This window comes from Scyliorhinus torazame, chromosome 25, assembly GCF_047496885.1.
Source record: "Scyliorhinus torazame isolate Kashiwa2021f chromosome 25, sScyTor2.1, whole genome shotgun sequence".
Classification (NCBI taxonomy): domain Eukaryota; kingdom Metazoa; phylum Chordata; class Chondrichthyes; order Carcharhiniformes; family Scyliorhinidae; genus Scyliorhinus; species Scyliorhinus torazame.
In genome coordinates, this window is record NC_092731.1 from 15,012,089 (window position 1) to 15,038,855 (window position 26,767).

The 26,767-nt window shown below is 51.6% G+C and overlaps 2 protein-coding genes across 2 annotated transcripts in view; both read right to left on the reverse strand.

Moving 5' to 3' along the window:
• The window catches only part of ppp1r13l (protein phosphatase 1, regulatory subunit 13 like), a 60,217-nt gene extending 59,358 nt beyond the window's left edge, over positions 1 to 859 (reverse strand). Inside the window, 1 exon segment of the mRNA XM_072490065.1 lies at positions 744 to 859. The gene's annotated coding sequence lies outside the window, so the exon portion shown is untranslated.
• An 8,852-nt stretch (positions 860 to 9,711) lies between these two features.
• Positions 9,712 to 26,767, reverse strand: part of ppp5c (protein phosphatase 5, catalytic subunit) — a 46,665-nt gene continuing 29,609 nt past the window's right edge. Inside the window, exons 7-13 of the mRNA XM_072490066.1 lie at positions 25,818 to 25,923; positions 23,548 to 23,690; positions 21,411 to 21,498; positions 19,702 to 19,742; positions 18,329 to 18,507; positions 15,749 to 15,830; positions 9,712 to 13,994 (exon numbers count right to left, since the gene is read on the reverse strand). Of these exons, the coding sequence (XP_072346167.1) occupies positions 13,932 to 13,994; positions 15,749 to 15,830; positions 18,329 to 18,507; positions 19,702 to 19,742; positions 21,411 to 21,498; positions 23,548 to 23,690; positions 25,818 to 25,923 (702 nt within the window). The 3' untranslated portion in view covers positions 9,712 to 13,931. The remainder of the gene's footprint in view (positions 13,995 to 15,748; positions 15,831 to 18,328; positions 18,508 to 19,701; positions 19,743 to 21,410; positions 21,499 to 23,547; positions 23,691 to 25,817; positions 25,924 to 26,767) is intronic.

Sequence of the window (26,767 nt, forward strand, 5' to 3'; positions counted from 1 at the left end):
AGGGAGAGGGAGGGTGAGGGAGGGTGAGGGAGGGAGAGGGAGGGTGAGGGAGGGAGGGTGAGGGAGGGAGGGAGGGAGGGTGAGGGAGGGAGGGAGGGAGGGTGAGGGAGGGAGGGAGGGAGGGTGAGGGAGGGAGTGAGGAGGGTGAGGGAGGGAGGGGGAGGGAGGGTGAGGGAGGGAGGGAGAGGGAGTGAAATAAATCAGGGGATGCTCAAGAGGCCAGAATCAGAGGAACGCAGAGATGTGAGGGGCCTTGGGGCTGTCGGGGTCACCGAGACAGGCGGAGACAAGGCCACGGAGGGGATTTGTAAACAAATTTCAAAAATTGAGGCATTGCTTCAGCAGGAGCCGGTGTCGGTCAGCGAGCACTGGCGGTGGCGCGGTGGGTGAATGGGACTTGGCGCACACTTGGACATGGGCACCAGGGGGTTGGATGAATGTGAGCTTACCAGGTGGGGTGGGGAAGAACAGGATGCCAGGCGGGCAGGGTGGGAGAACATCGGCATAGTCGAGTGTGGAGGGAAGAGTGGGCACGGGTGAGGGCTTCTGCAGCCGAAGAGCTGGGGGGGGGGGGGGGGGGGGAAGTGGGCAGAGCTGTGAGTCTCACTGCCCATGCTTCCTGGTGCCCAGGGTGAGGGGGTAATGTCCGAAATAAAAAGCCAGAAAATTAACCATGTGGGGAAGGGGGGGGGGGACAGAGTTTCAGGGGTAAGGGGATAGGATTTGGCCTCAGGATCACTTACAGACTGCCCCACCTCCAGCTCCTCTGGAGGCTCAGACAGAGGAGTTCAGGCTGAGGGGAGCAGAGCCGCTTTGTCCACCTTCCCCTCCAGCCACACAAACTTCTGTCGCCTCCAAACTCCGCACCAAACTTTTCTGCAGCCGCTGAGCCGCGCACGCGCAGCTGCGCTTCGCCTCCAGGTGCGGCTGCCAGGTGCGGAGACGCGGCGCCGCCATGCCCGCCGGGAGTTGTAGTCTTTCCCTCCCTCAGGCTCCCATTCAATCAACCGGTTGCCAACCCTCCAGGGCAGCCCTGGAGCACCTCCCAATTGTTTGAAGATTTTATGATAGATTTTTATAAAAAGCCCCTGGAAGCAAAACCCATGGAGAAAAATGTTTTTTTTCTTCAAGAATGGCAGCACGGTGGCACAGTGGTTAGCACTGCTGCCTCACAGCACCGAGGACACCGGTTCGATCCCGGCCCTGGGTCACTGTCCGTGTGGAGTTTGCACATTCTCCCTGTGTTTGTGGGTTTCACCCCCACAACCCAAAGATGTGCAGAGTAGGTGGATTGGCCGTGCTAAATTGCCCCTTAATTGGGCAAGATGAATTGGGTACTCTAAATTTTGGACAGCACGGTAGCATAGTGGTTAGCACCGTGGCTTCATAGCGCCAGGGTCCCAGGTTCGATTCCCGGCTTGGGTTACTGTCTGTACGGAGTCTGCACCATGATAAATTGCCCCTTAGTGTCCAAACAGGTTAGGAGAGGTTATTGGGTCACGGGGATAGGGTGGAAGTGAGGGCTTAAGTGGGTCGGTGCAGACTCGATGGGCCGAATGGCCTCCTTCTGCACTGAATGTTCTATGTCACTTGGCTGCAACGTAACGAGACAGACGCTGACTACGTAACGCCAGCCAGCAGACTAGCCCCATTAAACAGGATAACAGAGATTAACTGCGAGATACTGATGCAGTCAGCCTGCACTGAGGGCTTGGCACCGGACTACACCACAATGGAATGCGCTTGTTTTCAATCTCTGTTGGTCGCGGTTTGCAATGTGGAATGTGCATTTTTCAAGCCTGAGTCATCAGGATAGGATTGTGGAGGGCATTTTGAAGAGGTTATAATAATAATAATCTTTATTGTCACAAATAGGCTTACATTAACACGGTAGCATAGTGGTTAGCACTGTTGCTTCACAGCTCCAGGGTCCCAGGTTCAATTTCCGGCTTGGGTCAGTGTCTGTACGGAGTCTGCACTTTCTCCCCCGTGTCTGCGTGGGTTTTCTCCGGGAGCTCCGGTTTCCTACCACATTCCAAAGATGTGCAGTTTAGCTGGATTGGCCATGCTAAATTGCCCTTAGTGTCCAAAAAGATTGGGTGGTGTTACTGGGTTAAGGGGATCGAGTGGTGGCTTGGGTAGGGTGCTCTTTCCAAGAGCCGGTGCAGTCTCGATGGGCTGAATGTCCTCCTTCTGCACTGTAAATTCTATGATTCACACTGCAATGAAGTTACTGGGCAAAGCCCCTAGTCACCACAGTCTGGCGCCTGTTCGGGTACACGGAGGGAGAATTCAGAATGTCCAATTCACCTAATAAGCACGCCTTTTGGGACTTGTGGGAGGAAACTGGAGTACCCGGAGGAATCCCACGCAGACACAGGGAGAACGTGCGTGCACCACACAGAGAGTGACCCAAGCCGGGAATCGAACCTGGGACCCTGGAGCTGTGAAGCAACAGTACTAACTACAGTGCGACCGTGCCGTACTGTCAGGCTGGGCCTTGACAACCGCATAAATCCCATTGGCACCTTTCCTGATGCACCATGCTTTCCTAAAAGGGGTTGATGCCTGAATTTGGTTGCAGCAGTTTGATACGGCCATCATTTTGAAGCTCAGGCTTGCGTTACCAAACTCGGGAAGAGGTGCCTGATGTGTTGGGTACTCTGCTACACAGACGAACCAACACCGTTGCGAATGGTACAACTCAGTTTTATTACTAACATTTATTTACAGTGGTAAACTGGTCACTGAGGTTCGATCATAACCCTAGAATCTGTGGACCTATTTCTAATACTATCTTGGAGTGGCACTCAGCACATGGTGGATGTCTGAGTGGCTTGCTGTGAGCTCTGTGCCCTGAGCTGTCTCCTGCTGGAATGCCCGGGAAGTGTCGTGTTCCGTTTTGTACTGTGTATGCTCTTGCCTGTGGTGTTGTGTGTGTGTTGATTGGTCCGTTGATCTGTCCATTAGTATGTATGTATGTTTGTACCATGTTTACCTGAATATCATGAGTGCCCAACGGCCGTGACTGGCTTTTAAAAATGCTGGCCGTCCCGCGCATGCATGCCCCCTCAGCCAGATGTAGTAGTGCGTACGCAGGCCGGAGCCCTAAGGGGCTGACCAATTTTTAAAACATCGATCAGTCTTCCCGCCAGATACGGGGCAGAGAGCAGGTCACGCGCCCGGTACACTGACGTCACATATTCTGGGCATGAAATTACCGAGGAGAGCTTACTCTGGTTTTGTAGCTGCCAGCAAGCAACAGGACCGTGTGAAGAACTGAAGAGGGATCTTTTTCGGCTAAGGAAGAGAAACAAACAGACCACGATCTAACAACTGAATCTGAGGGGAGAGTTGCACAGGAGAGTCCACGGCAGGACAGAGCAGTGCTGGTGTGAGCTCCAGGACCTCTGATGAGCAACCCATACTGAAACGTAACGTTGAATGACAAAGCAAGTGAGGTGAAGACCAAGCAGGCTCACCTGTCGCATTAAAGGTCAGTGAAAATGGTGGGTTGTGAAGGTCGGCCGGTTGATAAAAATGGGTTCCCCGAATTTTTTTTAAAAAACACTGTGATACAGAATGATTCCCTCTCCTTCTCACAAACCTTTTGCTCATTTGGGGGTTGTAGAGGCCAGGCCCTGGGGAGGGTAAACTTGTCCTCCCTGTGTGCGAGACAGAGGCTCATCCAGTTCAAGGTGGTGCACATGACGGTGTCTAGGATGAGTCGGATCTCAGTCGGAGTAAAGGGTAGATGCGGGCGCCGGGCGAGGGGCCAGCGAATCATGTCCACGTGTTTTGGGCACGCCCAAAGTTGGAGGGGTTTTGGGAGGGATGTGCGGGAGCTGTGTCAAAGGTGCTGAGGGTGAAGGTGGCCCCGATCCGTGGCTGCCGATATTTTGGGAGTTTCGGAAGAACCAGGAGAGGCTGACGTGCTGGCCTTTGCCTCCCTGATGGCCCGGAGGCGGAGACTGTGCGGGTGGCTGTGTGGCTGAGAGACATGGCGGAATTTCTGCTCCTGGAATAGATAAAGTTTGCAATCGTAGGCACAGGTGAGGGCCCTCTCAAAGTAGAATTTGTTCGACTTCTTTGAAGAGTGACTGGAAATGAGTGGTTTGAAAGCTGAGCCGGTGCTGTCCGTTCTTGCTGTGGTTGGTCACAGTGGCCTATGGGGGTGTCCAGTTGGTCTCCGATGAGGGACCCTGGGCATGGGATGGCCGTGAAAGCGGCAATCTCAATCTCATGTGATTTTTAACTTTGACTATTGCGCCTTGCCAGTGTCCAGTGCTGAGAGAACGCTGCACTATCGGAGGCGCCACCTTTTTGGACACGGGAGGGGCGGAAAATGCAGCAAGATGTTCAAAGGGTGCATTGACTTTGGCAGGTCTAGAAAATCCCACCAGTGCCCGAGATATTAAATGGAGGCGTTATCTGCTCCCAAGCTTCCTAATCCCTTTCCCCATCTTTACTGATTGAGGGAAAATGTACAGCAGGCACTTTTCACACCCATAACTAAAGAGGGTCTGTGTAGCTACCCGCACACTACCTCAAGTCGCCCCGAGTGTTTCATAGACAATTGGAAACACAATTGTAATGTTGCAAACACAACAGTCTATTTGCACTCACAAACAGCAAGGCAAAATTTAGTGATGTTGTTTCTCTTCCCACACCTGGTAGTGCGCAAGGCAGACTTTCATCAGTTACGATAGCTAGTTTATTTTTTGGAACAAGTCGCTAGATGGCCAGAGGCTTATAGCTTGAGGGGGCGGCACTCCGCATCAAACATAGCTGACCAGGTATCTCTCCCACTCTTACCGCCAGCCATCGGCATGTTTGGAAGGATTTTGCAGATTGAGACTCAACCCGTTTGGGCGCGTTACATAGAACATACAGGAGGCCATTCGGCCCATCGAGTCTGCATCAACCCACTTAAGCCCTCACTTCCACCCTATCCCCGTAACCCAAGAACTGCTCCTAACCTTTTTGAACACGAAGGGCAATTTATCATGGCCAATCCACCTAACCTGCACGTCTTTGGACTGTAGGAAGAAACCGGAGCACCCGGAGGAAACCCACGCAGACACGAGGAGAACGTGCAGACTCCGCCCAGACAGTGACCCAAGCTGGGAATCGAACCTGGGACCCTGAGGCTGTGAAGCCACTTGTGCTACCCACGTGTGCTACCGTGCTGCCCTGGTTTCTGCTTTCTAAGTGTTATGTATTCGTGTAACACTACTGGCTGGTGGGATGTCACGTGACACGCGGGCTTTGGGGAGTTCAGCACCGTTACTCTATAGAAGGAACATCTCAGAATAAACCCCGCACTGTGTTTTACAAAATTTTTCCCTTTTCCGGCAACAAAAGAGAAAACTGGCGGCGAGGATTCGGGGAAAACAGGCAACAAGGCTCTGGGGCAGAAAACTGGCGGCGAGGATTGGGGGGAGAAAATGGACGATGAGAATTTGGAACAGAAAACTGGGGACGAGGGTTGGGGGCAGAAAACTGGGGACGAGGATTTGAGCCAGTAAACTGGCAACGAGGATTCGGGGAAGTAAATGGCGATGAGGCTTTGGGGCAGAAAACTAGCGATGAGGATTTGGGGCAGAAAACTAGCGACACGGATTTGGGTCATAAACCATCGTCGAGACTTGGGCTGAAAATCATCGGAGAGTTTGTGGCAAGTCAATATTTTAAAAAGTTCCGATCTAGGGGAGCCGTCGCCGAGTACATCGGTCGCGACCACCGCTAGTGCGAAGTAAGGGTTTCAAAAATAACCCAGGCACATCGGAGATTTACTGGAGCATATCCGTAATTTATTTATTTATTTTTCTTAAATTTAGAGTACCCAATTCATTTTCTCCAATTAAGGGGTAATTTAGCGCGGCCAATCCACCTACCCTGCACATCTTCGGGTTGTGGGGGCGAAACCCACGCAGACACGGGGAGAATGTGCAAACTTCACACGGACAGTGATCCAGAGCCGGGATCGAACCTGGGACCTCGGCGCAGTGAGACTCCTGTGCTACCACTGCGCCACCGTGCTGCCCTTCATATCCGTCATAATAGGATGGGAATAGAGGGTTACGGACCTCGAAAGAGTAGAAGATTTTAGTTTCGATGGGCAGCATGGTCGGCGCAGGCTTGGAGGGCTGAAGGGCCTGTTCCTGTGCTGTACTTTTCTTTGTTCTTAAACAAAGAATCAACATTTCAGGTGTTGAAGTTGCGGAGACTGCGCACGTGGCTCAAAAAAGGGACTGCGGGAACATATAAAGCTGCCGGCTCTGCAATCTACTGATCGGGAAAACGATAGCCCAGGCAAGGGAAGAACCAGCTTGCTTCTGGGCTTGGAGACTGCTGGCTTTTGGAAATGAAACGGAAGGGAGAAAGGCTGAAGAATTGCAGACCAGGGAACTGGGATCCAAAAAAGATTGTGGGAGAAAGGATGTGTTTAACGACTATGAGACATGAAATTCTTATGAGGAAAGGTTCCATTCGTATCCTGTAGCAAATCAGTGCTCTGAATTTGGCCAAGCCCTTGATGATACACTGCGAGACAGATTGGTCTACAGTATCAGAAATGAAGCCGTCCAAAGGAAACAGTTGACTGAAGATGTGCGAACCCTGAAATCTGCTGTGAAAATTGCTACTCCCGTGGAACTTGCAGCGTAAGAAACCAAAGAGAAAATGCTAGAAAATCTCAGCAGGTCTGGCAGCATCTGCGGGGAGAGGAAAGAGCTAACGCTTTGAGTCCAAATGACCCTTTGTCTCGACGCAAAGCAGCGAAAGAGGCTTTGTTGATTGGAGTCCAAGCAAACATTCGCAAGATGGAGACTGCTCGAAGCAGGTCTGAGGAACATTCACCGTGTCATCGCTGTAGTCAAGTGGGACAAGCAGCAAGAGAATGATGGGAGTATGGGGAATAAATGCAAAAATTGTGGAAAGTAGGCCACATCGTCAAGGCACATTGGTCACGCCAACCTTCATCAGCACAAGGTTTATCAGCTAAGTGACAGATCTAAAGACTCACCAGAGGACAATGTGTCAAGTCAGCTTAAAGAATTCAAGCTTGGTGTCTATGTCGGTATGAGAACAGCAACACGGCACGAAGGAATAGGGGTTAGAACTTCTGCCTCACAGGGACCCGCGTTCGATTCCGGTCTTGGATGACCGTGAGTGGAGTTTGTACCTTCTCCCCGTGTCTGCGTGGATTTCTTCCGGGTGCTCCGGTTTCCTCCCACAGTTCGAAGATGTGCAGTTTGGATTGGCTGTGATCAATGGGATTAGGGCGGGCGGGCCGGGGGGGTAGGTAGGGTTGCTCTTTCAGGGACGGTGCAGACTCGAAGGGCCGAATGGATCCTTCTGCAGTGCAGGGATTCTATGGATTTCGAGTTTACCCAAAACCTGATGTAAATATTATCATGATGGAAGTGGATATGGCTGCTGCAGTATATTGGGGGAGGGGGGGGGGGGGCTACCGACTGGTAATAAAACAACCCCCAGCAAATCAGCCTCAGTTCTCAGCTGAGCAGCAAGGAGTTCAGTCAGGTCATTATTGATCAATGTTCAGTGACGTGTGGGGCGGGTCTGGGGGGTCTGTGCAGCATGATAGATTAGGACAAGATCAGGTGCAGGTCTGATGCCCTGCCCAGTTGAATGGCTGAGTTTTATTTGTGAATGTCTCACCTGGTGCTGTCGTCCCTCTAATGGAGCGCCCCTACCTGGGCCCATTCCCCCGCCCTATCCTCGTAACACCACCTAACCTGCACATCTTTGGACTGTGGGAGGAAACCGCAGCACCCGGAGGAAACCGACGCAGACACGGGGAGAACGTGCAGACTCCGCACAGTCACCCGAGGCCAGAATCGAACCTGGGGGCCCTTGCGCTGTGAGACAGCTGTGCTAACCACTGTGCCACCCGTACCGAGATGTGGGACAGTATACTAGTACAGGAACTAGTACAGGATTCTCCCCATAAGAACACTAAGTTCACGTTGGATGTGTGGAATGAGAATATGTATTCAGGGAGGGAGTCACTGGCTCGGTCAAAGAGTTGGCTTTGAGGAGAGAGAGAGAGAGAAAGAGACAGAGAGAGTGAGAGAGAGAGACAGAGAGAGTGAGAGAGAGACAGAGAGAGTGAGAGAGACAGAGAGAGAGAGAGAGACAGAGAGAGAGAGACAGAGAGAGAGAGACAGAGACAGAGACAGAGAGACAGCGTGAGAGACAGCGTGAGGGACAGCGTGAGGGACAGCGTGAGGGACAGCGTGAGGGACAGCGTGAGGGACAGCGTGAGAGACAGAGACAGAGAGAGAGGCAGAGAGAGAGAGAGGCAGAGAGAGAGAGAGGCAGAGAGAGAGAGAGGCAGAGAGAGAGAGGCAGAGAGAGAGAGGCAGAGAGAGAGAGGCAGAGAGAGAGGGGGCAGAGTGACAGAGAGAGTCAGAGACAGAGAGAGAGAGTCAGAGACAGAGAGAGAGAGAGTCAGAGAGAGAGAGAGAGTCAGAGACAGAGAGAGAGTCAGAGACAGAGAGTCAGAGAGAGTCAGAGACAGAGAGAGTCAGAGACAGAGAGAGTCAGGGAGACAGAGAGGGAGAGACAGAGAGGGAGAGACAGAGAGGGAGAGACAGAGAGGGAGAGACAGAGGGAGAGACAGAGCGAGAGACAGAGCGAGAGACAGAGCGAGAGACAGAGCGAGAGACAGAGCGAGAGACAGAGCGAGAGACAGAGCGAGAGACAGAGAGAGAGAGACAGAGAGAGAGAGACAGAGAGAGACAGAGAGACAGAGAGACAGACAGACTGAGAGACAGACAGACAGAGACAGACAGACAGAGAGACAGACAGACAGACAGAGAGACAGACAGACAGACAGGGAGACAGAGAGACACACAGACAGAGAGACACACAGAGAGACACACAGACAGAGAGACACACAGACAGAGAGACACACAGACAGAGAGACACACAGACAGAGACACACAGACAGAGACACACAGACAGAGAGACACACAGACAGAGAGACACACAGACAGAGAGACACACAGACAGAGAGACACACAGACAGAGAGACACACAGACAGAGAGACACACAGACAGAGAGAGAGACAGACAGAGAGAGAGACAGACAGAGAGAGACACAGACAGAGAGAGACACAGACAGAGAGAGACACAGACAGAGAGAGACACAGTCAGAGAGAGACACAGACAGAGAGAGGAGGAGATTTAAGGAGGGAATTCTTGAGCTTGGATCCTTGGCAGCTAAAGGCACGGCCGCCAATAATGGAACAATTGAAATCGGGGCTGCTCAGGAGGCCAGAAGCAGATTGAATGCAAAAATATCCGGGAGGGCTTTGGGGCTGGAGGTGATTACAGAGATGGGGAAGGGCGAGGCCATGGAGGGATTCGAAAACAAGGATGAGAATTTTATAATCAAAATGACAATTGACCTGGAATCGGTGGTCATGAGCACGTGTGTGTGTGTGTGTGTGTGTGAATAAGCTCGATCGTGTTAGGACATGGGTGGCAGAATTTTGGGTGACCTCAAAGGTTATGGGGGCTAGAATGTGGGGGAGGTTAAGGGGTGTGTTGGAACAGTCAAGTCAGGAAGTAACAACGGCATTGGGCGAGGACTGCAGCAACTAAGCTCAGGAAAGGTGAAGGCGGGGCATTCTGTCCCCACTGAATCTGTCCATTTTCCCCAAAGGCTCGACAACCACCAGGTTTCTTGCAATCTTTTATTTTATTCAACATATTGCTGCCTCCTGGGAAATACAGTCTTTCGGAAGTTGCAAGTCTTCAAACACCACAATGCACAGTCATTAAATATAATTCAGAATTCTAACATTTGAATAAATTTTTTTTTTTTTGACAGTGACATTTCGATGGCAAACACATACAATTATAAAACTCCTTGTGCCTAAACTGAGCACCAGGTCGTCAAGTCTCCCCCTCCTCTTCCTTCCCCCCCCCCCCCCCCCCCACATCCCCAAAAACCACGTACATTCAAACTCAAAATCAGATGGGGAGCAGGTTCTGAACTCCACTCGGCCCTTGCCTGCAGATCACACCTGGTCCTGGGACGAGGGGTGTGCCAAAAGAAAAACCGAAACTGCCGAGGGGGCAAAAGGGGAGGAGGGGGGGGGGGGGGGGGGGGGCGCGCCTGGAAACAAAGAGAAATCCATCCCACGCATCGTCAGTCACTGCTCCCTTGCAAGAGGCTGCAACCGTGTGCCCATCGCGACCAAAGTGCTTCCCAACCCAAAATTTCATGAGGAAAATGGTCACGTCACGTCGTTTGAAAAAGTAACCGTTGGACTTTCTAGAAGCTCAGAATGATTGTCACATTCTCCCCCCCCCCCCATCACCTCACCGTGTACAGAAATCAATGGAACATGGATGCTGTGGCTGGAAGATCAGCTAGATCCAGAAGGAATATCAACAGTGGACCAATTGGAGCTACTTGGCAAAGATTTTTTTTTTAAATTTAGAGTACCCAATTCTTTGTTCCAATTAAGGGGCAATTTAGCGTGGCCAATCCACCTACCCTGCACATCTTTGGGTTGTGGGGGTGAGACCCACGCAGACACGGGGAGAATGTGCAAACCCCACACGGACAGTGACCCGGGACCAGCATCGAACCTGGGACCTCGGCGCCGTGAGGCAGAGGTGCTAACCACTGCGCCGCCGTGCTGCCCCCAACTTGGCAAAGATAACTTGGGAGAGGGTGAGAACTTTCAGATTGTTTTTTCTTAAATTTAGAGTACCCAATTATTTTTTTTTCCCAATTAAGGGGCAATTTAGCGTGGCCAATCCACCTACCCTGCACATCTTTGGGTTGTGAGGGTGAAACCCACGCAGACACGGGGAGAATGTGCAGACTCCACACGGACAGTGACCCAGAGCCGGGATCGAACCCGAGACCTCGGCGCCGCAGTACCAGTGCTAACCACTGTGCCACATGCCGCCCCGAGAACTTTCAGATTGTTGACGAAAGACATTGTCACTTGGTTTCTCTGATGCAATCTCCCAAACTAGGCATCACTACCCCCATGGAAGGTTAAAGGCAGCAGGCACAGGAACCAACACCAGGCTCCACGGCATCCTTTCTCAGAGGTACATCTTTATCCTCAGTTGGTCAAAATCCTGGGAGCCTTCAGCTAACAGCACTGTGGGTTGGCCTGTACTGCATGGACTGCAGCGGGTCAGGGTGGCAGCTCAGCATCACCTCCTCAAGCTCGGGAACAAAAGCCTGGCCTCGGCAGCGACACTCAACACCGCACGAATAAAAACAACTTACCCCCCGCCACACCCTGTTCTAGCCAAGATCAGTGGTCTCTCCAGCTTACTCTATTCTCGTAGTGGTTGGAGGATGCCAGGCCCTGGGGCGCGAGTCCCTAAACTTCCCTTTTGCCCTCTTGCTTGCGTCACTGATAATTCTAGTACAGTTTCCAGAAGATGCCGCAAGAAGTGATTTTCTCTGGCCAAGTTTCAGACGGCAGAGGAACTAGGAAGGGTGCGACACACCGTTCTGTACTGGTGGAGGCTGACATGTGCGGGGAGGGGGCACTCCCAGTCACCACGGCTCGGCTAATTTGGCTGCATGGGAACAAGCAGCCAGTAGCAACCTGATCTGCGATCTCTACAAGACTCCTTCCTATTTGGCTCCATAGTGCCAGAGGGCTCCGTAAACACAGTCACAGGAAGGGCCAATGAAGGCTCTGCTGAAGTGAGAGCCGTGCTGAAGTGAGAGCCGTGCAGCCACACTCGGTGAACGGAGCCTCAAGCTGCCTCGGCTGTCAGTGTCTGTTGTAGTGAATGGAAAGCTGCTTGCACCTTGATGTGCAAGTGTCAAGATAACCTGCGTCTTTATACAGCGCCTCTCACACAGCCTCGGGGCGCCCCGAAGGGGTTTCTTGGGAACGAATGACACCGAAACGCGGTCACGGTCAGGTGGGCAAACGCGACAAACCAATTTGCACCAAGCAAGATCCCAAAAACAGCAAGAGAACAAATGGCCAGTTACATATATATTTTTTGAAGTACAGGTTGAGGGGTGAATGGAGAGTGGGGGGGGGGGGGGGTGATTCCTAACTCTTTGGACAGATCACCAAGATGGTGCATCCCATGCGAAGAGGTGGAGTGAGCATTTGGCCTGGATGCCGTGGGCATTGGTCATGGAGCCAGACTGAACGGTCGGGCACAATCCAGTGGTGGAGGTTGTTCCTCACTGAAATATCCATCTTCATTTCGATCTATTTCGGGTGGAGCTCTTGTGCTACCGAGCCGGAACACGTTTGGAAAGTAAAGCCCTGAATGAAGGCCGCCCAGAGAAGGAGGAGAAAGGGGATAGAGTAATGTCCTCGGGTAATAATAGCTGGCCACCCACTTCAAGCTAAACAGCAGAAATAGGCCGGATGACAAGAGACTCGTCATTCAGTTACTAACACTGGAAAGGGGGGGCAGGGCTGAAGCTGATGCGAGAAACAGTTGGAATGGGGAAGAAATGAGAGCCCAACTGAGAGTCCTCATGGGTCTAACCGTCTGCTCACCAGTGTGCTTGTGTGTGGATCGTGTCATCTGCTACCTCAAAACGTTCGCCTTCATCACTGGTCTCTGGATTCAGTCCAGGCAGGAATATATTCCAGGCCGAGGTCGATAGTGATTACGGGGATAAGGCGGGGAAGTGAAGCCGAGAGGGAAGGTCAGCCACGATCCTACTGAATGGTGGAGCAGGCGCGAGGGGCCGAACAGCCTACCCCTATTTTGCTTGCTCTTACCGCATCGCTATTGGTGGGAGCTTGCTGTGTGCAAATTGGCTTCTGCGTTTCCTGCATTCCAACAGGTGGTGGCAATTCAGATTTGACCTCAATGGCTGTCAAGAGCATTGGGACATCTCAAGCTGATGACAGAAATTCTTACCACTGGGCGCAACAAACAATCCCCCGATTCACCTTTCAAATGGTACACAGGTAAAGATTTCACTGGAACAGACGGGCCACAAGGTGTTTTTAAGCTTTCCCGGAGAGAGAGAGAGAGCAGCCCTGGACCCAGGATCGGCAGCCACTCTCTCGCAAGATGCTGGCAGTAACAGGTTGGAACTTCTGAGGGCTGAGCGCGGCAAAGGACAGCCCCGAGCAAACGGCCCATCAAATTCAAACAGCGCAAACCAGCCAGAGGAAATACGGACCCAGGTGAGAAGGACCCAGGGGCTCGGAGGATGTGTGCAGTGTGTGAAATGAAGGGGGAGGTGGTCACCGGGGATAGTTTGAAAAGCCCCATGGCCAACAGGGAGGAGTAACGCAGGAGTTATACCCCGTCACTGGAGGCGAGAAGCTACGTCCTCTATTTTTCTCGCCCCCGTGGAAAGCTACATTGCTTCGCCGCTAAATCTTTTTTTAATACTTTTGGAGCTTGCAATTTTATTTGTGGGGCGCTGGGAGATCTGGTTTTGGGGAATCAAACGGGGAACAGAGACGACTCTGGGGGAAACAATCAGCCAATCGGAGACTATGTATCAGCATTACCCCACCCTCGCCCCCTGCGTCTATTATGAGAACAATCACTGGATTTGTAACCGTGGCAGGGCGGAGGGCCATATCGAAACAGGTTAAGGAACTGAAATCAATTTATTCTGCAGTGCTTAACTGATTTTGGGGATTAAGGATTTGATCCGAGACCATGCTTGTGAGGGCACCCATGTTGATACGCTGCGCACGAGGCAGCGCTGGCGTCACACGGGGCGTGCCCGAGCTGCGAGTGCAATTTATTCTCTATGCGCTAGGGGGGGGACCCTGCACTTCTTGGGAGCCCCAGCCAGCGAGGGCCCTGGGAAGGCGGGAGACTTGGTTTGGAGATGGCAGAGCGAGTGAGGAAGATTAAATTAAACCCTGATGCCCCACCCACCATGGGAGGGGACACTGTCCAAACCGGATGCTCGAGTGCTACATCATCCCCATCTGCAGTAGAGAGTTTGCGTATGCCATCGGCTTAACATTCGGGTGAGGCTGGAAGAGAAAGAAACATGGTTAGAATTGTGTGCTCCCCATCCTCTAAATCTATCAGCCCTATGTGCACAGTTTCTCCATTCTACGTGTGATTTGTCTCTGCTGAAATCACCCCATTGCACCTTCTTCTGCTCAATTTGTTCGTAAGGTGAATTGGACATTCTGAATTCTCCCTCCGTGTACCCGAACAGGTGCCAGAATGTGGTGACTAGGGGCTTGTCACAGTAACTTCAGTGACGAGTTAATGGAAGCCTGCTTGTGACAATAAAGATTAAAATGGTGCAATTCCTCATCTCCTTCAGCGTTCTGGAGCTCGTTTAGGATTTCAAACCACAGTTTGCTGCATTAGTCTACTGCATTGTCTCTGTTGCCTCTTGGTGCCTTGACCAGTCCCCTCTCTGTCTAGAATCGCTCCTGCGAAAACCCAGCCAGCTCCCTTGACACCACTCACCTCTTTCCACACCTCATGATAGAACCCTCAAGAGTATTGAAAGTCAAAGAGATCTAGGAGTACAGGTCCACAGGTCATTGAAAGGGGCAACACAGGTGGAGAAGGTAGTCAAGAAGGCATACGGCATGCTTGCCTTCATTGGCCGGGGCATTGAGTATAAGAATTGGCAAGTCATGTTGCAGCTGTATAGAACCTTAGTTAGGCCACACTTGGAGTATAGTGTTCAATTCTGGTCGCCACACTACCAGAAGGATGTGGAGGCTTTAGAGAGGGTGCAGAAGAGATTTACCAGAATGTTGCCTGGTATGGAGGGCATTAGCTATGAGGAGCGGTTGAATAAACTCGGTTTGTTCTCACTGGAACGACGGAGGTTGAGGGGTGACCTGACAGAGGTCTACAAAATTATGAGGGGCATAGACAGAGTGGATAGTCAGAGGCTTTTCCCCAGGGTAGAGGGGTCAATTACTAGGGGGCATAGGTTTAAGGTGAGAGGGGCAAGGTTTAGAGTAGATGTACGAGGCAAGTTTTTTACGCAGAGGGGAGTGGGTGCCTGGAACTCGCTACCGGAGGAGGTAGTGGAAGCAGGGACGATAGGGACATTTAAGGGGCATCTTGACAAATATATGAATAGGATGGGAATAGAAGGATACGGACCCAGGAAGTGTAGAAGATTGTAGTTTAGTCGGGCAGCATGGTCGGCACGGGCTTGGAGGGCCGAAGGGCCTGTTCCTGTGCTGTACATTTCTTTGTTCTTTGTTCACCACCCGACTGACCTCACCACCCCCCCCCCCCCCTCAACGTGTCGGAAAAGCCTCCTTTTCCTTGTCATTACAAACCCAAATCCCTCCCACCACCTATAACATCCCATCATTCATTTTGGACACCATTTCCACATTTAACTAGGGAAAGACAGTGTTGTAGTGGTAAGGTCAATGGATTAGTAATCCAGAGGCTCCAGGCTAATGCTCTGGGGACAGGGGTTCAAACCCCACCTCGGCAGCTGGTGGAATTGAAATTTGATGAAAAAAATCTGGAATTGTAAAGCTGGTCTCAGTAACGGCGACCAAATTATCATCGATTCTCGTTTAAAAACCCATGTCTCTTTAGGGGAGGAAATCTGCCGTTCCTACCCGGTCTGGCCTGCACATGACTCCAGACCCCACAGCAATGTGGCTGACCCTTAACTTTCCAACTGAAATGGCCAAGCGAGATGCTCAGTTCAAAGGTAGTTAGAGATGGGCAACAAATGCTGGCCCAGCCCAGCGCCGCCCACATCCCCAGATAGAATAAACAAACAACTCACCACAGTTTTAAATTGATGGAAGATGGGTTTTAGGTCAGAGCCCTTGAGGTGAATGTACGATCCTTGGTTTCCCATCTGATCACTGGAAGTGAGAGAGCGAGAGAGAAAGAACGCTCATTAAGCGGAGGCAGCAAAACAACTCCTGTATATTTCTGACCCATTAGGGGAAATGGAGGAGATTATGCGGATCTTAGGGGAATTTGGCCTGTTCTTCTTGGGTACAAATTGAATACGGGTCAGAGCGAGGTTTTTGTGATCCAGGCGAGGGGGCAGGAGAGGAGACTGGGGGAGTTGCCGTTTAAAGTGGTGGGTGTAAGGGCACAAGTTTGGGGGCATTAGTAACGGCTCCTCTGCTGTTCTTGCCAGCCCGGTACTCCACCAGCCCTGTGGTAGTGACGGCCGAGAGTTTGGGGGCAGTGGCGGAAGCATATGGGAGTGGGGGGAGCGTCAGCGTGGGCTCCAATTTGTGGTAATCACCAGTTTGTACCTGGGAGGATGGATGGGGCAGTTTCGGAGGTGGCAGAAAGCAGGGATTAAGAGGCTGGGGGATCTGTTTATTGACGGGAACTTTCCCTGTTGGAGGATCTGGAAGAGGAGTTTGATTTGCCGGGAGGGAATGGGTTTCGTTATCTACAGATGAGGGATTTTGTGCAAAGGCAGTTTTCGACCTTTCCGCTTCTGCCACCACAGGGGATACAGGACAAGGTAGCCTCTGGAATGGGAGTGGGGAGGGGAAGGTACCGGCAATCTATAAAGAACTTATGGAGTGGGAGGAAACCCAGATAGGTGAGCTAAAGCGTAAATGGGAAGATGAGTTGGGTAAGGAGTTAGAGGCGGGTCTGTGGGGGGATGCCCTGAGCTGAGTCAATGCGACCTCATCATGTGCCAGGCTCAGCCTGACACAATTCAAGGTGGTTCACCGGGCACACATGGCTATGGCCCGGATGAGCAGGTTTTTTTGGGTAGAGGACAGGTGTGCGAGGTGTGCAGGAGGGCCCACAAATCATATCCACATGTTTTGGGCATGTCCGAAGCCAAGGGGATTCTGGCAGAGATTTGCCGATGTCATGTCCACGGTTTTAAAGACGAGGGTGGCGCCAAGTCCAGGGGTGGCGATTTTTGGAATGTCGGAAGACCCAGGAGGCGAGAGAGGCTGACGTTTTGGCCTTTGCCTCCTTGATAGCCCGGACAGGAATTTTACTAGCCTGGAGGGACTCGAAGCCCCCAAAATCAGGGGTATGGGTTAGCGACATGGTTGGGGCTCTCAAGCTTAAGAAAATTAAGTTCGCCCTGAGAGGATCAGTGCTCGGGTTCGTCCGGAGGTGGCAGTCGTTTATCGACTTCTTCGGGGAAAACTAAACTGTTAGCAGAATCAATAAGGGGGGGGGGGGTTAGGGAGTAAGGGGGGCAGAGGGAGTTAGGTTATTTTTGTCTCGCTTAGGCGGGAACAGTGGGAGATGGAGGGATGTTACCCACTGAATTATGTTTACATTTGTATTTGTATCTTTTGTTGTTACAAAACCATAAATGCCGTAATAAATTATTTGTTAAAAAAAAGAGGCAACAGACAGGAGCAATTACCACGCACAGGAACTGCGGTTCTGCCGAAATGGGCCAAAGCCACTCAGTCCGAGTGCAATTAGGGGCGGGCAACAACTGCTGGCCCAGCCCAGCGACGCCCACATCCCGCGGAAGAGTAAAGATCAAAATTCAGCGACGCTGGGAAGCGGCACCGGCTGGATGTTGAACGGCCAGAATCTCAATCGCTGCTGTCAGGGCGGCGTGGGCGAGGTGGTGGCATCCGCCCCCAGCCAAGAGGGCAGCCAATCCCTCAGCCTGGCAAATTCTTGGGCTTTGGGGGGGGGGGGGCGGGGGTGTTAATTTCTCGCGGGGTAAAGATGATGAGGTTCCCTCGTTCGGACTTCGTCAAAGGGACTGGCCGAAGCAGGAGGCAGTCATCTTTTGAGGGGGAAAACAACAGCGATAACGCAGCCTAGGAGGCCACTCAGCCCATCAGGGTTTCTGCTAGCTCTTTTGGAATTAGTTCTGCTCCTCCTGCACCTTCCCTGTAAACCTGCTATTATTTCCCCATCAAGCAATTTATCTAACATCCCTTTTGAAAGTTCCTCAGGAATCTGCTCCCACCGACTTTTCAGGCAGCGCCTTCCAGGTCACAACTCAGGCCCTTTTGCCAATTATCTTAAGTGCCCCTCTGGTTACCCACCCTCCTGCGACGGACGGTCGCTCACTATTTACTTGACCAAAATCCTTTGTGATATTGAACGCCATTATTAAATCGCCCCCTTAACCTTCGCTGTGCAAAGCTGGTTGCACAATCGAGGCAAAGGAGGATACAATGGTGCGAGGAGAATGCAGGGCGCCGCCGTCCATTCTGGACTGCTCCAGCAGTGAGCTGGAGGCAGGATGGGCGGAAAGGCCTCCTTCTGCACACACTACGGAGTTAGCGCCATGAGGTGATAAACCGGTTGGAGGAATGAAAGGTGAGCATGCCGCAGCCTCCACCCTACCTTGGGCAGACCCTGTGCTCTATCGAGTCACTGGAAGAGTGCAGTTACTCACCAATAGTTTGGTGCGGAGAACACAGTGATACATTTGCCGTTGTGCGTAACCTCGTAGCCCTCTGGCTTCACCTCATGGCTCCTGATGATGTAGTCCAGTTTATTCTCCTCCAGGAACCGGCTGGTGACATCGGGCCCAAACTGGCAGCTGACGCCCCGCTTGCTGACTGACCGACCGTTCTGGAAAAGGCAACGGAGACGAGCACTTTCAGTCCGGCGCACCGTGAAAAAGGGGAGCCACCAACGAGAGGCCAACAGCCAGGGCATCACCACGGGTGGAGCTAACTGCGAAATTGCACCACGCGGTGTGGCATGAGGGTCCAGGTTTGAACCCCCCCCCCCCACTCTGTCCATCCCCATCCCATTTGGCAGTGTCAAATTGGGTGGAGGTTAGGGGTGCTGCAATAGTTTTGATTAGAACATAAGGAACAGGAGGGGACCAATGGGTCCCTCGAGTCTGCTCTGTCATTGAATAAGGCTATGACGGTGGCCTCTCTTGTCAATCAAAAATATGTCTGACTCTCCCTTGAATATAACCAATGGCCCAGCTGCCCGCTGCTCTCTGGGGCAGACAATTCTACCCACTCATCTTAAATGGGCAGCTGCTTATTTTTAAACTGTGCCCCCCCAGTTCTAGTCTCTGCCACGAGGGGAAAGATCCTCTCCGCATCCACCCTGCCAAGAGCCCTCAGGATCCTGTACGTTTCAATAAGGGTCTGGGGCGGAATGGTGGCGCCGTGGTTAGCACTGCTGCCTCACGGCGCCGAGGACCCGGGTCACTGTCCATGTGGAGTTTGCAGTCTCCCCGTATCTGCGTGGGTCTGACCCCCACAACCCAAAACGATGTGCAGGGTAGGTGGATTGGCCACGCTAAATTGCTCCTTGATTGGAGGAAAAAAAAAGAATTGGATACTCTAAATTTATATTTTAAAAAACATTTCAATCAAGGGTGGCACAGTGGTTAGCACTGTGGCCTCTCAGTGCCAGGGACCCGGGTTCGATTCCGGCATCGGGTGACTGTCTGTGTGGAGTTTGCACTTTCTCGTGTCTGCGTGGGTTTCCTCCGGGTGCTCCGGTTTCCTCCCACAGTCCAAAGATGTGGTTAGGTGGATTGGCCGTGCTAAAATTGCCCCTCATTGTCCAAGGATGTGTACGGTGTTGGTGATTTATGGACAAGGACTCCCAGATCCCTCTGTAACTCAGAGTTTGGCAATCTCTCCCCTTTTAAACAGTGTGCTGCTTTGAGACCCTTCCAGTCAAAGTGGACAAGCTCACACTTTCCCACGTGGTACTCCATCCGCCCTGGTTTCTAGGCTTACAGATAGAAGGGCCACTGAGGTGTGAAGGCAACACGCCCAGAGTCTGGACTCTTACCTGAGGCTGTGGGTCTGACCAGAGCAAGTCGCACATTGGACCTGTGTCGAAACAAGAGTAAATGAGAACATTGGTTTAAAAATGTCGAGGGACGGAACAGTCAGGAACAGAGGACCACGGAGGAGCCGGATAACGGTCATTTGGCCCTTCGAGCCTGCTCCGCCATTCAATATCATCGGAGCTGATCCTCGATCTCAATGCTATATTCCTGCTTTCCCCCCCATATCCCTTGGTGCCATTAAAATCTAAAGAATTATCTCTTTCTTGAATACATTGTGTCTTGGCCTCCATAGCCTTCTGTGGTAGAGAATTCCACAGGTCACCACCCTCTGGCTGAAGACATTTTCCCTCATCTCAGTCCTAAATGGCCCGCCCCGTATCCCGAGACTGTATCCCATGGTTTTAGATCCCCCAAACCAGGGAAAACATCCTCCTGCATTTAGCATGTCCAGTTTTGTTAGAATTTTATATATTTCAATCACATCTCCTCTCATCCTTCTAAACAGGGAATACAGGGCCCAGTCAAACCAACCTCTCCTCATAAGACAGACCTCCCAAATCCCGGTATCAGCCTAAATCTCCGCTGCACTCCCCTGATGGCAAGTATATCTGCCCTGATGGGCAGCACAGTAGCATTGTGGATAGCACAATTGCTTCACAGCTCTAGAGTCCCAGGTTCGATTTCCGGCTTGGGTCACTGTCTGTGCGGAGTCTGCACGTTCTCCCCCGTGTCTGCGTGGGTTTCCTCCGGGTGCTCCGGTTTCCTCCCAGTCCAAAGATGTGCAGGTTAGGTGGATTGGCCATGCTAAATTGCCCTGAGTAACCGAAGATTGCCCTTAGTGTTGGGGTGGGGTTACTGGGTGATGGGGATAGGGTGGAGGTGTTGACCTTGGGGAGGGTGCTCTTTCCAAGAGCCGGTGCAGACTCGATGGGCCGAATGGCCTCCTTCTGCACTGTAAATTCTATCATTCTATGATATATCCTTTCTTAGGTAGGGAGACCAAAACTGCACGCAACACTCCAGGTGCGGTCTCACCAAGGTCCTGTCTAACTGCAGTAAGGCGCCTCCTTCTTCTGAACTCAAATCGTCTTTCAACGAAGGCCAACATACCATTCGCCTTCCTTTTTTAAAATATAAATTTAGAGTACCCAATTATTTTTTCCAATTAAGGGGCAATTTAGCGCGGCCAATCCATCTACCCTGCACATCTTTGAATTGTGGGGGTGAGACCCACGCAGACACGGGGGGAACGTGCAAACTCCACACGGACAGTGACCCAGGGTCGGGATTCGAACCCAGGTCCTCAGCGCCGTGGGCAGCAATGCTAACCACTGTGCCACCGTGCTCCCATTCGCCTTCCTAACTGCTTGCTGCACCCGCCTCGTCACTTCCATTGGTTTACAAGGAGACCCAGATCCCATTGCACATCCACACTTCCCAATACATCACCACTCGGATAACACTCTCCCTTTCCGCTTGTCACGCCGGAGTGTATAACGTATAAACATAAATGAAGTAGTTTAAAAAACAATCTGGTTCAACGAACAAGACTGAATTTCTTCGCCTCCCTCCAGCACACTGATCAAATTAATGAGTTACGTTTCCACCCCAGATAAAGACCGGGTTCTGGGTGCGTAACATCAACCATGGAAGCCCCGGTGAAGTGACGATGAGTCCCGCCAGAGCGTTACAGTTTGGGATTTCATACCTGAATCGGGAGGTTGTCGGTTCCTGTCAATCTTTTTGATGTCTTCGAGGGTTATGCCATCTTCACTGAACAGTCCTCCATGCATAATCTAATATAGGGTGCATACAATAATTTTGAATGGCAGTCAGTCACACTGAAGCATACTGGATTCTGAGGTGGCTTGATAAGGGCAATCGATGTGAAGACGGGACTTTGTCTCCCCAAGGACTGTGCGGTGGTCACTCCGGTCATGGACAGATGCACCGGAGGATGAGGTCTAGTATGTTTTCCCCTCTTGTTGGTTCCCTCACCACTTGCCACAGTCCCAGTCTAGCAGCTATGTCCTTCAGGAACCCGAGTGAGACTACAACAGGCTGTTGCTTGACCAGTCTGTGAGGCAGCTCTCTCAATTTAGGCACAAGCCTCCAGATGTTGGTACGGGAGAGTTTGCGGGGTCGATAGGGCTGGGTTGCCGTTGTCGTTTCCGGTGCCCAGGTCAATGCCGGGTGGTCCGGTCTCGGGGCCTTGTCAACTTTAATTGCAGACAGCCCTTCCAATACCTCCTCCTTATCGATTTCATAGATTATCATAGAATTTACAGTGCAGAAGGAGGCCATTCGGCCCATCGAGTCTGCACCGGCTCTTGGAAAGAGCACCCTACCCAAGGTCACCACCTCCACCCTATCCCCATAACCCAGTAACCCCACCCAACACTAAGGGCAATTTTGGACCCTAAGGGCAATTTAGCATGGCCAATCCACCTAACCTGCACATCTTTGGACTGTGGGGGGAAACCGGAGCACCCGGAGGAAACCCACGCACACACGGGGAGGATGTGCAGACTCCACACAGACAGTGACTCAAGCCGGAATCGAACCTGGGACACTGGAGCTGTGAAGCAATTGTGCTATCCACCGTGCAAACCCTTCTAGTGACTGAATGTCTTTCTCTATCACCATGGCCTAGGTAGAGTCTCTTCCTTGGTAAAGACAGATGTAAAGCATTCATTTAATGCTTCAGCCATGTGCCCTCGACACCCATGGGCAAATCATCGATTTGGTCCTTAACAAGCCCTCCTACTCTTTTTACCACTTAAAAAACTTCAGCATATCTAAATCTCAGGCCTAGTCCCGTTCGCCCATCACACATGACCTACACGGCACCCTCATGTTCATTCACCAGGGCTGCCTCATCTCTTGCCATCTCCGTAATCTTCCCCAGTTCTACAATTCACCAAGGTTCCCGCGCTCTGCTTCTGTACGTAGCTGATTTCCACTCACTGCTGGCGGCTGTGCCTTCCGCTGTCAAGCTGGGAATTCTCGCCAAGAGAAGCTGACCTCGTTAGCCAAGCCTTTGGTCACCATGTCCTAATATCGCTCTTGTGGCTTGATGACCTTCCTGTGAAGGGGCCTTGGGAGATTTCTATTGCTTTGGGGGCGGTAGAAAAATGTAAGCTGCTGACAGGAGCAGATCAGGAAGGACTGGTAAACCCCAGGTTGGTGGAGTTCAGCCTGCACAGCAACAGTGGCACTGCAACGTGGGGGTTGGCTCAGCCTCTCTATACACACACACTAATGACACAGTATCAATGAGGACCTGGTGCCTGCCGTACTTTTAATCCAGTAGCAGAAAGTGCTCTCCATTGGAGGTTGGCACTGCCAGTGCAGTTCTGGGGGGAGTGCCCCAGGGTCAGAAGAGTCACCTTTTGCATGAGGCTCTAAAACAGAGATCCCCCCCAGGCCAGCTTGCTCGGGTGGACGGAACACATCCCACCACGACTGGGCCCAATATTCAGCCCGCCACCAGCATCACTTTGATGATTACCTGGTTATACCATTTGCTGTCCGTGGGATCTTGGCAGCGTCACAAATTTACTACCAAGTTTCCTCTCTCGGTGACGACACTTCAGATGTACGGGACTCGATCAGTAACCAATCAAGACACCCCAACACCACTGGGTACCGGATGCACACAATTTGGCTGCTGCATTTCCTGTATTATAGCAGCGACTATGCTTCAAAAAAAACACTAAATCGGTTGTAATTTATTTTGTTAAAAAAAACACCGTGGCTCTTTCTGCAGTGGCCCTTTCTCGAGGACCCAGGGAGTCGAGAAAGAAGCAGACAGAAGGGGATAGACAGGAGCGAGGTTCACTCACCAATATTTTACTGTTAATGCACTGAGCCAGCGGCAGCCACTGGAAGACCTCACTGAACAGCTCAAACATCTGGGACGTATATTTGGCTTTCACCTCGCCCTCAAAGCCGTACATTTGGTTCATGTTGTCCGTTTCATGGTTACCTGCAAGGGCCAAGAAGAACAAAACCCCCACCATGAAGCACGTTTTTTTCCCTGGCTGCTAACCCCCCCCCGTAACAGCCGTCGAACCTTTCAGGTCCCTCCCAGAGCGCAGGCAGGTTAACATCTCATCCGGATGACAACAGCGTCAACTGTGCAGCACTCTCAGTCATGCTCTGCAGTGCCAGCCTGGATTATTATGTTGAAGCCCTGCAGGAGGATGTGAACCCACAACCTTGTGACTCAGAGGCATGAGCACCACCCACTAAGCCACGCTCAAGGCATTACGCAACTGCCTGAGCAAGATACGTTCAACTTAATTCACCGCTCAATTTAGATCAGTTCAGTGAGATGGGAGGTTTAGCACTTTCTCCCAGGTTTAGAAGGCTATGAATTCAAGCAATCCTCCCCCCCGGGAATTAAGGACGAATTGAGAGAGTGCCGCGCAGTTGGAGGTGCTGACTTTCATATGGGACATTAAACTGAGACCCTGCCGCCCCTCTCAAGGGAACAGAAGAGATCCCGCCGCACTATTTCGAAGAACAGGTGAGTTCCCCCAAGGGTCCTGGCCAACATTCATCACTGCTGCTGAGGGACACCATAACATAACACTGACTCCACATCAACAGAACTGGCTGTAAAGTGCTTTGGGGGATATGCCGAGATCTCGGGAAATGGAAATACTCCGTGTAGCCACCCACCCATCGGTCTGCAGTGGAAAGGATGAGCCAAGACTTCCTCGGAATAGATTCATCTGCATTAACATAGAGCCCTCAGGCGATATGGCACAAGATGCAGTGGAGAGGCTAAGTTGGCGGCCTCCTCACTTGCCACTGTCCCCTGCCTTTCATCAAACCACCGCCCAGCTCACCATTCTCCTGTCGCATTTTTTAAACCCCACCCCACCCTGAAATGTTGTCTTTCCTCGTCTTCAGCATCGTGTTTCTGACTTATTGTTCGGAGCATTAACCACCAACTAATTTAAACCGACACAGAAATTGCCAACCTCCGCAGCCTTATCAAGAAATTGAGTTTACATTGTCCCCATCTAACCTCTCTTTTCTCCCACGTTCAATTTGTTTCCGTTCTTGCCAATTTTTTTGCTGGAGGGGCTCCATTTGTTCCAAACGGGCAGTGGTTTTTATTTTAATCGATAGCTTAAATGCGACAAAACTGATGCCCCCATCCCACCCGCACGTTGGAACCTTTGTCTTAGCCAATCGCAGGAGGCCATTCGACTGTGTTCGTGCTGGCCCCTTTGCAAGAGTAACTCACCTCGTCCCATTCCCCCACCATCACCCCGCAAGCCTTTTCTCTTCAGGTGATTAACCCTAACCCTCTTTTGGAGGGTCTTGAGGAGGGAACGTACTCGTAACCCGGTGAGCCTCATTTAAAGCGGATCCCCGGCTAGATGGGACCTTTTTAAGAGGGAGGAAGGGTCAGGGAGCAGGGTGAAAGGGAAGCCAACTTGAGTTCACCTAGACTCTGCACCCCCCCGAGAACCACAAAGGACGGCCGTTCAAAATGAGAGGGTCAGGATGCACCTTCAGAAAGAAGAAACAGATGAATGAACCTGATCATTTATTTCATTGCCGTTTTGTGGGATCTTGCTTTGCACATTTTTGGCTGCCGTGTTTCCGAGATCACAACAGCGATCACGCATCAAAAAAGCGCAACGCTGGCTGCAAAGCACTTTGGGGTGTCCTGAAGCGACCACCGACTCTACGAGAACGCAAGCTGAGAGGTGGTGGCGTAGTGGTAATGTTGCTGGATTACTAATCTACAGACGCAGGGTGATTAATTAATCAATTAACTCATCAATTAATAAAAACACTAACAGAAAGGCAATCCAGTGACAATTGTAGAAACCCACCTGGTTCACGGATGTCCCCTTCAGGGAGGGAAATCTGCCGTCCCTACCCGGTCTGGCCTACACGTGACTCCAGACCCACACAGCGACGTGGTCGACTCTGAGCTGCTCCTCCGAAACGGCCCCGCGCGAGACACTCGGTTCAAGGGCAATTGGGGATGGGTGAAAATGCAGGCCTTACCAACGATGCGCACAACCCATAAAAGATCACAAAAAAACAAAAGGACTTACAACAGGACAAAAGGGAAAATACACCTTACCTCGAAGAACATGGAAGTGGTTTGGCAAAAGCAGCTTGAACCCAAACAGGACTAATATAACCTCCACGGAGAATGACCCTCGGTCTACAAAATCGCCATTAAATAACTGAGCAACATGCAGGTTAAGGAGGAAGCACTGGGTGAGCAGCGGAGAACATAGGACATTAAACAGGAATCGCTTCTTGCATTATACAAACGGTGAGCAGCAATGAAACACCTGGGTGGCTTTGCTGGATGCAAGCAAGCACCCTCGGCTCCCAAACTAATTGACATGCCAGCCCTAGTTCAGGCGGAAAATCTTTCTGACGAGTTATAAACGTTGCCCCCGGCAAAAAAAAAAAACACCAGGGAGTGCAAGTGCTGTTATTGCAATTTTGCAGATCGCTGAGGATTTCTGCAGTCACAGACGCTCAAGGCCCGAAAAGTGATTGCATTGTTGTTCGGCTTTTTAAATAAATATCTGTTTGTGGGATGTGGCTGTGGCTAGGCCAGCGTTTGTGGCCCATCTCTACTTGCCCCACGAGAAGCTGGTGGTGAGCTGCCTCCTTGAACCGCTGCAGTCCGTGTGGTGTAGGTACACCCACTGTGCTGTTAGGGAGGAAGCGGCAGGATGGTGAGTGGCTTATGGTTGAACTCAAAGGTGGTGGCGTTTCCATGTACCTGCTGCCCCTTGTCCTTCTAGATGGTAAAGGACGTGCGTTTGGAAGGTGCTGTCGGAGGAGCCTTGGCGAGTTGCTGCAGTGCATCTTGTAGATGGTACACACGGCTGCAACTGTGTGTCAGTAATGGGGGGAGTGAATGTTCAAGGTGGCGGATGGGATGCCAATGAAGCTGGTCCGCTTTGTCCTGGATGGTGTCGAACTTCTTGAGTGTTGTTGGAGCTGCGCTCACCCAGGCAAGTGGAGGATATTCCATCACACTCCTGACTGTAGATAGTGGACAGGCTTTGG